This window comes from Euleptes europaea, chromosome 21 (assembly GCF_029931775.1).
Source record: "Euleptes europaea isolate rEulEur1 chromosome 21, rEulEur1.hap1, whole genome shotgun sequence".
Taxonomy (NCBI): domain Eukaryota; kingdom Metazoa; phylum Chordata; class Lepidosauria; order Squamata; family Sphaerodactylidae; genus Euleptes; species Euleptes europaea.
In genome coordinates, this window is record NC_079332.1 from 6,773,543 (window position 1) to 6,787,846 (window position 14,304).

Genomic DNA, 14,304 nt, shown 5'->3' on the forward strand with positions numbered 1-14,304 from the left:
GTTGAGAGCGAGCATGTTTGAAAGAGCCGTTTGGAGCAGGTTTATCCCAGGCAGAGCGGAGGCGGTCTTGCCCTTGGGTTTGCCCTTGCAAAAGTGTAATGGGGCCCACCCAAAGCCATGCACTGCCATGGCGGACGTGAGACAAATTAGGCTTTTCAGAGACCTGGGCAAAAGCTGTAGCTTCTAGGGATGCCGCCCGCCCGCCTTTTCTCATTAGATTACATCAAGAGAAAAGACAGGGAACAAGAGTGAGCAAATCTGCTCTTGCTACTCTCTCTCTCTGGTGCTGTGATTCTCTGGGATGAGAATGGGGCGAGATATCATTCACCTGTGCGGTAACTAGAAGAGCCCATTCTCCTTCTTCTGCAGCTCTCTGCCGGCCCTGGCCAGGCATTTTATTTTATTTTTTGTTTCAGCCCGAAAGCTGCCGCCTGAATTGGATCCAAAGTAAATGGGGGGGGGGGTGTCGCTCCTCCCGGTAACAGATTTCCCGTTTCTGATTGCCAGAGCCGGGCGCTGTGGGGCATGTGAGTTTCACAGAGATTCTGGACACTTCGCTCAAGGTCAGCTGGCAAGAACCTGTGGAGAAAAACGGCATAATTACAGGCAAGTACCAGCAACAAGCTGCAATGAAGGTCTTTACAGGAAAGGGGGGAAACGTCAGAGGAGGAAAGGGGACTTGGGGACAGGAGGGGAGGCGTGCATCACATTGCAGCGATCGATATGGTCAGCTTTTCTTGAGAGCCTCTGGCTGAGACCCTGGATGTGCTGCTACCATTTTTTCCCAGTAGCTGAAAAGTCAACACCGAGGTGCTAGAGAAGGCACAGATCCAATTACTGCCACCTGACAATCATGCAATTACGGCCACTGGAAAAGAAGAAATCAGTTTCCCACTGGCTCTTGAAGCTTGTTAATTCATATGCCACCCCTTTCTGAGAGCCAGTGTGGTATAGCGGTTAAGAGTGGTGGACTTTAATCTGGAGAACTGGGTTTGATTTTTCACTCCTCCACATGAGCGGTGGACGTTAATCTGGCGAACTGGGTTGGTTTCCCCACTCCTACACATGAAGCCAGCTGGGTGACCTTAGGCCAGTCACACACTCTCAGCCCCACCTACCTCCCAGGGTGTCTATTGTGGGGAGTTGAAGGCGATTGTAAGCCAGTTGGATTCTCCCTTAAGTGGTAGAGAAAGTCGGCATATAAAAACCAATTCTTTTTCTTTTTTCTGTTTTTCTTCATTCTTCAATGCCTGGACGGCCACTAGAGAGCCTGGTATCAAGAGCTCATGGTACGGAGTGACGCCCAAGGGCCTCAAGATAGCCCGAGATGTTATAACTCAGGTGGAAATTTACTGTTCGCGGTGTTTATGGTTTTGCCTTTCTCAGGAAGACTCAAGGCAGATCGCAGTTAAATATTTAAAACCAATAAATAACAACAAAACAATATTAAAAATGAAGTGAACAACCACCAAGTTTAGAACTTCAGAGAGTAGCCGTGTTGGTCTGCAGTAGAACAGTTAGATTTGAGTCCAATAGCACCTTAGAGGCCAACAAGATTTTGAGGGTATGAGCTTTGGACAGTCAAAGCTCCCTTCATCAGATGTGTGTAGGAATGGAAATCTGAGTCTTTTTATCCCAGTCAGATAGTGGGAGGAAGACCCTTCTTAGCTTCCGAGATCTGGTGAGATTGGGCTAGCCTGGGCCATCCAGGTTAGGGTACAAAGTTCTGTTTTACAAAGGCCCTTTTCAGTTGTTATGATTTTGGCAGTCCTAGTTTGCGTGTCAGGAGAGTGTGCTATGCGCAGTCTTCTCAATATGCCTGTTTGCCATTTTGTGTGAACAGAGCAATGAGTATATTTTTTTCAGCTTCAGCACACGTGATCCAAAACCTGGTGCACAAATTCAGAGGATGCAAATTCCCACGCATCTCAAAGCTGAAAAATAGCATGTTCACATAAGATGGCAAAATGTGCGTCGTGCTCTTCCAGTACATGGGGTGGAAGCTCCGAGTCATAATGAACAAAAGGACAGAAGTATGGGAGCTTTGGTGACTTCCTCTGGTAAGCGGTTCCACTGGTTGGGAGCTACAACCAAAAAGGCCCTGAGCACAGGCTGTGACGGAGCGTGCTTGACCGCAGGAAGGCAGTCCTGTTCAGATTAACAGACCTGACGCAATGGGACGGAACGGAAGCCTTGACCACATCAGTTCCCTGTTGACCAAGCACAGCTTTCGTATTTAGCACAATCGACAAAGGAACTCATTTTCTTTAGCTGTCAGCAGCACAAAATGTGCGCTGAGCTCTCACTGATGAACATGCCTCAGGCCTGCTATTTATCCACATGACTTCTGCGCCCTTTGAAATGTAAGCCGGGCATTCTTCTGTCACTGGTAATGTGCAGAAAAATGGCTATTTCTGCCACTTCTTCAGGGCGAAAGACAGTTTTGGTAATTGTCAGGGAGGTTTGCAGAGCATATGTACGTTTTCTGTGCTGAGTCTGTTCCTCTCATGCGAACGGCACAGAGGCAGCATCAGCAACAGAGAAGGAAGAGTTCTGGAAATCGTTATGGATATGCAAGGCAGAATTTTGACTTTACCATGCTTGGAAAGAACTTGTCCGTGCTGTTCTGCCTCCATTGACTCATTAGCTCATGTGCTCTTGGGATGACGTTTCTATGAGGACCTTAAAAAGGTAAAAGTCCCCTGTGCAAGCACCGGGTCATTTCTGACCCATGGGGTGACGTCACATCCCGACATTTCTTAGGCAGACTTTGTTTATGGGGTGGTTTGCCAGTGCCTTCCCCAGTCATCTTCCCTTTTACCCCCAGCAAACTGGGTCCTCATTTTACTAACCTCGGAAGGATGGAAGGCTGAGTCAACCTTGAGCCGGCTACCTGAAATCGACTTCCGTCGGGATCGAACTCAGGTCGTGAGCAGAGCTTGGGCTGCAGTACTGCAGCTTACCACTCTGTGCCATGAGGACCTTAGAGCACAATATATCTCTCCTCTTAATACATAAATTCAGTGCCTCTGTGTCTGATATAATGCCTTTTTAATTAAGTGATAGGGATCCCAAGGCTACATTGGCAGTGGCAAAATTTCATTCAGTCCTTTTATCCCCCAAACATTAGATTCAAAACTATGCTGCTCAAGATCAATGGATCAAGGAGCTTCTAAGGGGGAAAGGAGAGGAAATAGAAACTGGTCCTGAATCAGAAGTGTATCAAACTGGAATGCAAATTAGCAAGAAGAGACGGGAAAAGATTGCTCCGAGGTGCTGCCCCAGGTCAGGATCCTGGATGCATCACGGGCAGGTGTGGTGGCATTCTGCAGAACCACAAACAGAGAGAGCCAAAGTGAATAAGTTGCAGATGTCCACCTGAGACCCTGGAGAGCTGCTGCCAGTCTCAGTAGACATTACCAACCTTGACGGACCAGTGGCCTGATTTAGTATAAAGCCGACTCGCGTGTGCGGTGTGATAGCGGCTTCCGTACCCAAGCCCAATAATGTAAGAAGGGAAAGCCAAAGGTCCCTTTTATTTATGAGGAGATACAAGGCTCAAGACACTTTGGGAACGGTTTATAAGGAAGAAAAAGTCCCCCTGTTCTGGTGAACATGGCGCGTAGGGCTGGGGAGGTGGCAAAATCATCAGTTTCCCTGGAATGGTTCAGTGGCTTATACAGTGCTGCGTAGAAATCTTAAAGAACGCTCGGGACGGCTCCCACTTCATCACTTCTGGGCGCAGATGTCATTTACTGTGACTTGGTTTTTAATTCTGGCGCACAGAATGAGAGAGGGAAAGCACAGAGGGCATTAGGAGGGAGCCAGCCAGCTTTGGTAAATTGCCCATTCCTCTCATTGTAAATTTCAGTGTCTTCCTCTCTCCTTCGATAAACTCTGATTTATGAGGGCCTGCATGCAGAGGGACAGTTTGTGATTGGGCGCGCTGCTCCCTCCTGCAGAATTTACTCCAGATCAACAGAAAATTATTTCTGAAACTCTTCTGGCCATTAGTTTCAGTTAGGCTGCAGCTTATGGAGACGAAGGAGGTGCTAATCTTTGGAGGTGCTCCTCTCTTCTGCTGGCTTAGAGGCAGAGAAATCCTCTTCCATTCCCCCAAATACTCACCTGGCACACTTTGTGACTTTTCATCATCCAAAGGCATTTGCTTTATATCTACCATAGGTCTCCAAGTTTCCTTGCCTTGGCCTCTCGCCTGGCATCAGGGCTTCTTCCACTGGCTGAATAGTTGGGCAGTTTGACCCACTGTTGTTTTTTATCTGGCAAGTTACTTTACAGGCGCTTGGTGCACTGCTCAGGGCCAGTTCGTCTGACAAGGTGAAGCCCCCAGTGACTGATCCGACACGGGGTTGACAACCTTGCTTCCATCCAAGATGGTAGCTTCAGCAAGGTCTTGTGGGCAGATCTTCGAGTGCAAACTTGCATACAGGAGCAGACATCCTTTCAGATTCCCCAAGCGCAAACCCATAAAGGACTTTTTATGGTCAAGCCAGTACCTTGGAGTGGTGCTGCGGCTGAGCAGCAGAACATCTGCTTCATGCGCAAAAGGTTTTCAAGCCATCTCCCTTTAAAAGGACCAGGTAATAGGTGAGGGGAAAGACGGTGACCTGAGACCCCGCAGAGCTGCTTTCAGTCAGAATAGACAAGCCCAACCTTGATAAACTCAGTATATAAGACGGCTTCATGTGTTTGTGTGCCTGAAAACAGACCAAGTTCTCACGGCAATGTTCCCCCCGCCTGAGATCGTGCCCTCTTATGTGAGCTTGCTGACAATCCCAGGCCATAGACGTGCCTTTATGCTTGCCAGATTAAATGCTTATCCAACTGCAGAGATGTCAAGTCGTTTTGCGAAAACTCCATACTCAGATCAAGTTTGTGAATGTAAATCTGGAGATATTGGGACTCTGTACCATCTCTTATTGTTTTGTCAGCACTGGTCAGCTCCTAGATTGTGTTGGATCTCTCCAATATTGTCTAAATACAAACTTCCCTTAGAGGCCTGGGTGATATCTCACATAATGGGAGATATTCACCCTGATATTACTAGTTCTGTTGCAAGTTTTTTGGCGGAGGTGATGTCGCTTAAACGTCAAAATCAAATAAGTGTGTAGGCCAAGCTGAATGTTGGATCAAACTTTGTGATTTGAATGATCTCAGTTCAATGAGGTGTTCAGGGGAATATATTGATTGTTATAGTTTTAATGATGTTTAGTAACTATGCTTAATAATTATATTTTACTGTGTTTTGACCTTAAGTATATGTTCGGTATTGTAAATTGATTATTTGCTGTTGTATTATGTATTATTGTCATGGTTAAGCTCAAGACCTTTGGTCAAAGGAGCTAGTAAATAAATGGAAATGGTTTAAAGCAAAGGTGCAGTTTGCTCCCTCTGGCTCGTGCATCTAGAATGGGCTAACGGGGCAGTCTTCGTGTCTCCTCTCAGCATCGCCTCTGTCTTGCCCAGGTTGAGCTTCCGTTGATTCACCTCTGGGCGACCATCCTGAGAGAGCCTAACAAGCCACCGTGCTTTACGAACTGTACTATTGGGAAGGAAGTTTATTCGCCTTCATCCAACCCCTTTGGTTTTTTTGCCTGACGTTCGCAGCCCAGGTGTGCTACTTTGGTTGTAAAGTCATGCGTTGGCTCTTGCGGGCGCCTCGAGGGGAGTCCGTCTGCTCGAGAACGCCAAGCGAATTTGCCTGGCTCCTGCAGCGCTTGAGAGAATGGCAAGTGATTGAACTCCAGTGGAGGTGGGAGGGAAAGAAGTCTCGTGCTCAAAGCCGTGGCTTTGGATTGTGTCCTGGCTAGACAAAGAGTGGCTAATGAACTCCCAGGCTGAATTCAACCCAGGGTTATTGTCCTGAGGGTTTCTCATGGGATCCAAAAGCAAGCCCGTAGGAATGGTGCTTCGGTGTCACTGTGACCATCAGGGGAGCGTTTCAGTAAAGACTCAAGGAAACAGAGGTCCAGTTCCTAGGATCAGTTAAAATATACTAGGACACAAAATAGGAAAGACTCACAGGTTCTTCTAAGCACACACAATCTTTAACTCTCCTGGATGGCAGTTCTGTCATTAAAGATTGTTTCAGTTACTCCCTTTTCTATTTGGAGTCTCCGAGTCTGGAACCAGCATGGGGCTATCGCATTTACCTGCTGGTGATGCCGTTATTCAGAGGAAATCATCTTCATTTCTTGTTCCTGAAACCAGCACGGTCACCCCCATCCAGGTTTGCAGAAGGGGTCTGTCAGGGTCGAATCGTCTTTGATTCACATCGCTCCGAGAACATCCTGTACTTTCTTGCCCTAATCCTAATCAGTTGTAATCAAGCAAACTTTCTCTGCAGCTCTCTCTTTCTTTGCAGTAGTCACGAGAAAGGTCTGTGTGCTCCAGAGAGAATAAAGTTGTCACCGGGGGTTCAGGGGAGGGAAGGTAGAGAACAAGAGAAATCAGAAGCAAAATAGGAGACACCCCCCTTAAACCCCCCCCCCTCAGGTTACTGAAACCCTGGGAAATTTGTGGAAGACAGAGAGAAATAGAAGAGCTAGGAAATAAAGAACTTAAACAGGCAGTTTTGCAATAGAAGAAATGGGATGGAGGGTCAGGTGTTTTTGCCGATTAGGACAACAGATTTGCGGCACAAGGTTTGCAAAAGATGACAGAATGGTTTGCTCAGCCTAAAAACGAGCACAAGGGCTCATGCGGAGAACAGAGATCTCTCCCTCCCCCTTCTTCCGAAAGGTCACCCAGCTGGTTTCATGTGTAGGAGTGGGGAAACCAACCCCGTTCACCAGATTAGCATCCACCACTCATGTGGAGGAGTGGGGAATCAAACCCGGTTCTCCAGATCAGACTCCACTGCTCCAAACCACTGTTCTTAACCACTACACCACGCGGGCTCTCACGTGCCTGCACGTGCCTGATAGGAAGGTCTTTGGGTGGTGAACCGAACCTGACGGCATTCAGATCTGGAAACCTAGGGCTGGTGCAGCAGGCAAACTTTGTGGGGCTTGTGAGTATTCACTAGCGGGGGGAAACAGAAGGACTATAACGTTGGAGAGGATTTCCTTGATGCCGGAAAAGGCTTTTGAGGAGGCAACCTCAATGCCACAGTTCACAGAGTTGTGAAGAGGGTTTCAGGTGCCGTAGACCCTGCTCAGTAGACTGGAGAGCCTGACTCCCTGGGGGATGGAATGCTGTTGTCTGCTCTGCTACGGTGGGCATCCGATTAACAAGCAGATACATCCTTGAGGGGAAGTGCATTTCTCCTTAAAGGAAAGTTAATGGCTCTGGAGGTTCCTTGCCCAAGTTTGAGTCCCTTTCTTTTGACAGATGTTGGAGACTGCACAGAGAGCATCCTTGGAAGCGTCACTAATAACAGCTGCTTGATTTCTTTGTCGTATTTTATTTCCAGGCTACCAAATCTCCTGGGAGGTATACGGCAGGAATGAATCTCGCCTGGCTCGCACTCTTGCTAACACAACCCTCGAGTACAAAATTACAGGCTTGTCATCTCTCACCACCTACACCATCGAGGTGGCAGCTATGACTACGAAAGGGACCGGCGCGGTCACTTCATCTACCATTTCATCAGGCGTCCCCCCAGGTGAGCAAACCCGCGGCGCTTCCGACAGCCTGAGAAGCATGGGCGAGATGTTTGTAATGGAATTTTTTGTGCGTAATGCCCGGGGGTCCTGTTTGGAATTGCGCAGGCCACGTATCTAGAAGTGAATTAGGCAGATTGAAGCAAGGCAGGTAATTTACAAAGATATTTAGTTCGTACTTGCGACGGTTTGAATGTACGTGCGGTGTATGCACAGCATGGATTCAAGGGAGGTCGTGACGACTCGTGATGATAGGTCGTTTCCACCGTTAATAGCGACCGGATTAACTGTACGGTGCCACGGTGTGGGATGGCATTGTACTTAGGTCTGCGTTGGTGTGGATTTCTCAAGAGAAGGAGCTTAGAATCTGGACTCCATCAAGCTAGAGGGAGGGAGCATGGAGCCTGGCTTTGGCCAACATCACCTTTGTCCTCCCCTCTCCTCCCCTCTCTCCTGTGTTTAAACTGGAGAAGAGCTCAGGGCCACAGGATGACCAGGGGTTCAATATATTTGTCAACATAAGCAAAGTTCAATATATTTGTCAACCCAAGCAAGGTAAAGGTATCCCCTCCTGGGCCTGTGTTTGCCTTGGACCTGATTAGTGGGGGTGCAGGCCCAGGAGGGGACGCCGACCGGCTCTCGCCTTTCATTCCCCTGCATCGAGCCTCCATGACCTGATCCTCGCAGGCAGAGAGCAGGAGCATGTCACAAGGCCTTAGGTTTTTGTCGTTAAAATTATGTGGGTTTTTTGATAGCCCGAGTTTGTACCCAGCAGCCGGCATTTGCCGTTTTTGAGCATACTCTCCTAAGATATCAAGGCGGTTTTGATAGCCGTTGCAAAAGTATATTTCAATTGTTCAATCTGTCATCTAAAATAATGGAGTTGCACACGCCATTGAATCGTTATGCTGTATGTTTGCGCTCTGACTCAGTATTCTTTATCTTTCTGCCTTGCTCTTTTGGTGCAGAGCTTCCTGGTGTGCCATCCAATTTAGTCATCTCCAACATCAGCCCTCGCTCTGCCACGCTTCAGTTCCGGCCTGGGTATGACGGGAAAACATCAATCTCCAAATGGATAGTGGAGGGCCAGGTATGCAGAAGATTCTCCGATTGGATCTTAATTGATGGGATGGGACTGATCGAGCTTGATTCTAAGTTGCTGGATCATGAACATTAGATTTTTCTATCAATGGATCCCATCAGGGGTTCTGATAAAGGGAGAGGTGCCAGAGGTTTTGTGCCTGTCTGGCCAGCGGCATCTGCTATGTAGCAATGGCAAGATTAGTCTGGGGCCTGGGAGACCAAGCCCTATGAGGAAAGGCTGAGGGAATTGGGAATGTTTAGTCTGGAGAAGAGGAGGTTAAGGGGGGACATAATTGCTCTCTTTAAGTACTTGAAGGACTGTCACTTAAAGGAGGGCAGGGAGCTGCTCCTGTGGGTAGCAGAGGATAGGACTTGCAATAATGGGTTTAAACTGCAGGCTGGATATTAGGATTATTTTTTTTTTACAGTAAGTTGTTCAACAGTGGAATCAGCTACCTAGGGAATTGGTGAGCTCCCCCTCACTGTCTGTCTTTAAGCAGAGGCTGGACAAACACTTTTCAGGGATGCTCTAGGCTGATCCTGCATCAAGCGGGGGGGGGGGGGGGGCGGGTTGGACTAGATGGCCTGCATGGCCCTTCCAACTCTTATAATTCTGTGATTCTAGTCACCCAAGTTTATGGGCAGATGCTGAGTGATGCTCTCAGAAGGCACACAGAGACAGCTCCAAAATCTCAAACTTTTGTTCCTTTGAATTACGTGCCTTTTGACAATTGGAGGCAGTGGGAGGGGGGGCATAGAGCTGCTGCAGGCAAATAGTTATGCAGTCGCACACCCAAATTGTTGCGATACAGGCAGACTGAACATCTACCCGAACCACCCAGTCATCAAGCGGCCAGAATTTTGACTGTATGAAGGCCGCTTCAGGTTGCTTGACGGCAATTTATTTTATTTGTCATTTGTTTATTCTTTTGTTTCTTTCTGTGGTTAGCATTGCAGGTTCGCTGTTGTATGCCTCTTGTGTTGGGGGGTTAGAGCAAATGCACCCCCCCCCCCACATGAGTGCCGTTAGTGAGCCAACTCATAGATTCGCTTGGTTTGTTTTGAAAGCCGGCATTTCCGTTACAGGACAAGTGTTGAACGGATACATGTTCCAAGACCTGTCCGATGTAGCCTTACTAAGGCAGTACAGCGATCGCACACAAACGTGTAAGGCTCCTCTTCAGCTTTATTCATAATTTAGAGAGAAAGTGCTGAAGGTTCTAGACAGAATTTTACGCCTCTGCTGCATCAACAAAATATTCATTCTCGGAGCGGTTTGTCGATGATGTTGTCAGATCCCTAGAAAATGCTGAGTCATCTTTCCAGCACCTGACCTATGGGGCGGCGTGGGTTCGGGGCTCTCATCAATGCTCTTTAATATTTAAATCGGGCCACTGAGTGAGGTCAGCCAGAGTTTGGGGGTTGGGGGTCATCAATATGCTAATGGAAGCCAGCTCCATATTTCTCCAAGTAAGCCCCGGAAACCGCTGCCTTGGTACTTGAAGATGTACAGAACAAGACACTGCTGGCGATTCCTCCTCCAAGGATCGTCCCATCTTCATCTGCCAAAGTCCATGCGTTCTCTATTACGATGTCAGCCCTGTGGAAAAGCCTACCAGAGGAAATGATTTTCTGAGAAAGATGCAAAGGGCTTAGAATCATAGAGTTGGAAGGGACCACCGAGGTCATCTAGTCCAACCTCCTGCACAATGCAGGAAATTCACAACTACCTCCCACACACACACACAGGGACCCCTACTCCATGCCCAGAAGATGGCCAAGATGCCCTCCCTCTCATCATCTGCTCAAGGTTATAGAATCAGCATTGCTGACAGATGGCCCTCTAGCCTCTGCTTAAAAACCTCCAGGGAAGGAGAGCCCACCACCTCCCAAGGAAGACTGTTCCACTGAGGAACCGCTCTGACTGTTAGAAAATTCTTGTTAGTGTCTAGATGGAAACTCTTTTGATTTAATTTCAACCCGGTGGTTCTGATTCTCAATCATGTTCTGAGGTTGAATGTTTTAGTTACGTTACAATGAACTGGCTGCACGTAGATCATATGGGGATGGGGCTTGGTAAAATAAGTCAAGGGTCTGAAAATACGCCTCAGCTTCAGTTATCCTTTGCAATATTTGGCCATGGCTTTTCTTTTTTGAAGGATCTAACAGATTCGTGGGACATCTGTCTCTTAATGGGCATCAGCCATGACAAACTCAATGGAACCTCTGTAATTTGTGGCGGTGACTTTTCCGTAATGCCCCAGCTGTGAGCTTACCAAGGGATCTAGCTGGCCGCTGTCAGGACCAGGATGTGTCCTTGGCCTAGGTAAAGGTAAAGGTCCCCTGTGCAAGCACTGGGTCATTCCTGACCCATGGGGTGACGTCACATTCCGACGTTTCCTAGGCAGACTTTGTTTATGGGGTGGTTTGCCAGTGCCTTCCCCAGTCGTCTTCCCTTTACCCCCGAGCAAGCTGGGTACTCATTTTACCTACCTCGGAAGGATGGAAGGTTGTCAACCTTGAGCCGGCTACCTGAAACCAACTTCCGTTGGGATCTAACTCAGGTCGTGAGCAGAGCTTGGACTGCAGTACTGCAGCTTACCACTCTGCGCCACGGGGCTCCTTGGCCTAATCCAGCTTTTAAAAAGTGTGTGTTCTTATGTGTCTTTTTCCTGTGCACAGTCAGCTCTGTGATGAAGCCTGGGGGAAGGGGGAATAACTGTTTAGCTTCCCCCATTTTAAAAAAAAATATCATCTTTATTTTTTTGACTGTCTACTCTTCTTGCTTTCGGAAGGGGGCAAAAAAAGCTTAGAAAAAGGTCTTCTATCCTCAACCTCTTTTCCTAGTTCCTGGTCTTTATCTCCCGTCGATGCATGTCTTTCCCTCCAGACTCAGCACCATTATCGTTTCCTCCAGCAAGTTCTGAGTTGATTTCTGGACTCCTGATTAAAGAGAACCGGTGTTCAACTGAGCTGGGCTTTGTTATTAGGGTTGAAGAGCCGCAGTGCAAGAAGGTGTTGTGGGCCGAACCAAAGGGATGCTCTCCTTTTCTTTCTTTGCTAGAGGCTTTCTGGTTTCATGACGGGCAGGAATTTAACAGGTGCAGCTGTCTGAATCTGATGATGAAAAAGGCTGTTGAGTTTCTGTCCATCAGACAGCTATTTAAGAGGCCTAATCATACTGTGGGCTCCTTCAGAGCAGTGCTGTGTCAAGGAGCCCAAGAGCTTTAATCTGGCTCCAGGCATAGCTTAAGTATGTGTCCGCTGGAGGGGAGAAAAATCCCAGTCAAGAAAGGCTATAAAACAGTAGACTGAAAAATGGCTTCTGTGCTTTTTTAGTTTCTGCTCTCTTCAGGTTTTTATCTTTTCTTTTCTTTTTTGCAAAGCAGTAAAGGAAATGGTGACATAAATGGACGGCTTTCTTGTTTGGCTCCTCAGATATTACATAATATATATGTGGAGGTCTCCTCCTTTAAATAATTCACACCGATCTTTGTGTGCGTTCAGAAGAAAGCCAGGACATAAATTACAAAGGCACCAAGCCCAGCTCACTCAGGAATTTATCTCATCCTCGGTGGAGAAATCGGATTTTAGATTCTATTACATGAGTTTCCATGCTAAACAGAATGTCTGGGGGGGGGGGCGATTAAATTATAGGCCGCAAGGGGGTAGTACAGGATGAATTGCCTTTTCACAATACACTTCCAATCATTCATGCGCCTGAATTGGGCTGTACTGCAGTGCTCCAGAGTTTTCCCACCTGAAGTCTTTGAGCGGGCCTTGGAGAAATACTCTTCTCCATCAACTTTGAAAATGGCCCCCTTTTGTTTCTGTCACTCCATCCTAGAAGAAACAGCCACCCTTCGTTTATTCTCCTGTCAGGCAACGCTGTGCTTCTTCCTTCCCACCTGCAGAGTTTTTTATCAAGAAAATGATCTGGTTTTAAGACTGAAGATGGGATTTCATACTCCAGCATGGGTTGGACTTCCGGCTGAGGCAGGCTGCAGCCACGCCATTCTTGCTGCTAAGTAAATGCTTTGTTTTGCCCAGTTCCAGCAAAGCTGTTTAAAATTCAAGCTGGAAATTTGGAAGACAGGCACCAGCATCAGCAATTCTTAGGTCTTGCTGTGGTTTATCTGCCTAGTAGTGAAACCGCTCCAAGCAGTTTTGAGGGACGCCTATGAACCTCGATCTAGATGAGTGTTTTGTGGACACCATCAATGTCCTAGCGCCTCATAGTGATATTGTCACAGCATGCAGCGAGGCGCTGCTGAAGCAAAAATTGCCTGCTTGTCTTGGAGTGATGGTGACAACTGTGATATCTGGATTTCTGTCCACGCTCTCTGTGCGCAAAGCTGTCTCTTCATAAAACATGACAAAGGTTTAGAAAATGGGGTGGGGGCACTATGCAATTAAATGACACCTGATTCGGAGATGAGCACCCCACACACACACACACACACATTCTTGTATCTCGGTTTTCTCACAGATTTTTCTCCTCCCTTTCATTTTTTGGAGATTTCCGTGATTCATGTCGTGCTTTTACTGGTATTTCCCCTAACAATGATGAGCTGAAACCACGGTATTGCTAGGCAACTCCTAACCATGGTTCTATTTGGGGTTCTTTTTTAAAGCTAACCATGGTTAGCTCTATGAATTAAAAGAGGAATATGTAGAATTTTTGTTATTGTTGTGAGACTGGGGGTGGTGGTGAAGGAGTGCAAAAACTCACCGGTTATCCCCAGATTCTAACTATGGTTAGCAGATCAGCTTTGAGTCGAATGATAGTTTTGTGTGATGTCTGAATGCAGACCTCCTGGTTTAAGCCTGGCTTGTTCTCTACCAACCCCCTCCGGCCTTCAGAGGAATGGAAACGAAGACCAGCATTTGAGTGATTGTCTGTGAACTGAATCCTGGTTTCACAATAGTTCAAATAATTCATGGTTTCCCATTATTGTCTGAACTAGGCCTCCCTGTAGTGTGGGAGGGTATCTCCAAAGGACAGTATTCAGCCAAGATGTTTGCATTCAAACGTCATGCAAAACCATACCTTAGACTAACTGTGGTGAATGCACCAACTTCTGATCCTGGTTTGGGGATCCTAGCATACCATCGTTTGTGGAATGGCCTGTATCCAGACAATCCCACTAACCAGAGCTAGTTTAATTAAACCACTGTTTTGCATGATGTCTGAAAGGCGCCACTCTGTCTTTGAACCGTGACCTCATTGACCGATGCAGAGATCACCTTCGTGTGTTGCTGGGTTTCTAAGTGGCAGTTCCATTCGTTTAAGTCTGGACCAGAACAGTTCTGAGTACAGCTTGCGAATGAAAGCAAAATATACTTAATCATTCCTTGGCGAGTGTTTCTTCACAGAAAAGTAGGAAAAATCATTTCTAGCAGATTTCTGCAGGGGTCCGGAGCTGCATACTACATCACCAGTGGTCACGATTCAGTGAAGGGTTTTAAAGGAGGCTTGTTCTGGGGAAAGCATCAATCCACCTGCAAGAGGACTGCCATAACGGTAAACTTGGGAACGTCCAGAAGAATATATTCTTTTTATTTATATTCATGCTAGATTTTCGCAGGAGGCCAA

At 47.2% G+C, this 14,304-nt stretch overlaps 1 protein-coding gene across 1 annotated transcript in view; it reads left to right on the forward strand.

The window, feature by feature from the left end:
• Positions 1-14,304, forward strand: part of SDK1 (sidekick cell adhesion molecule 1) — a 474,538-nt gene that overhangs the window by 339,504 nt on the left and 120,730 nt on the right. Inside the window, exons 20-22 of the mRNA XM_056866585.1 lie at positions 508-606; positions 7,436-7,627; positions 8,594-8,715. Of these exons, the coding sequence (XP_056722563.1) occupies positions 508-606; positions 7,436-7,627; positions 8,594-8,715 (413 nt within the window). The remainder of the gene's footprint in view (positions 1-507; positions 607-7,435; positions 7,628-8,593; positions 8,716-14,304) is intronic.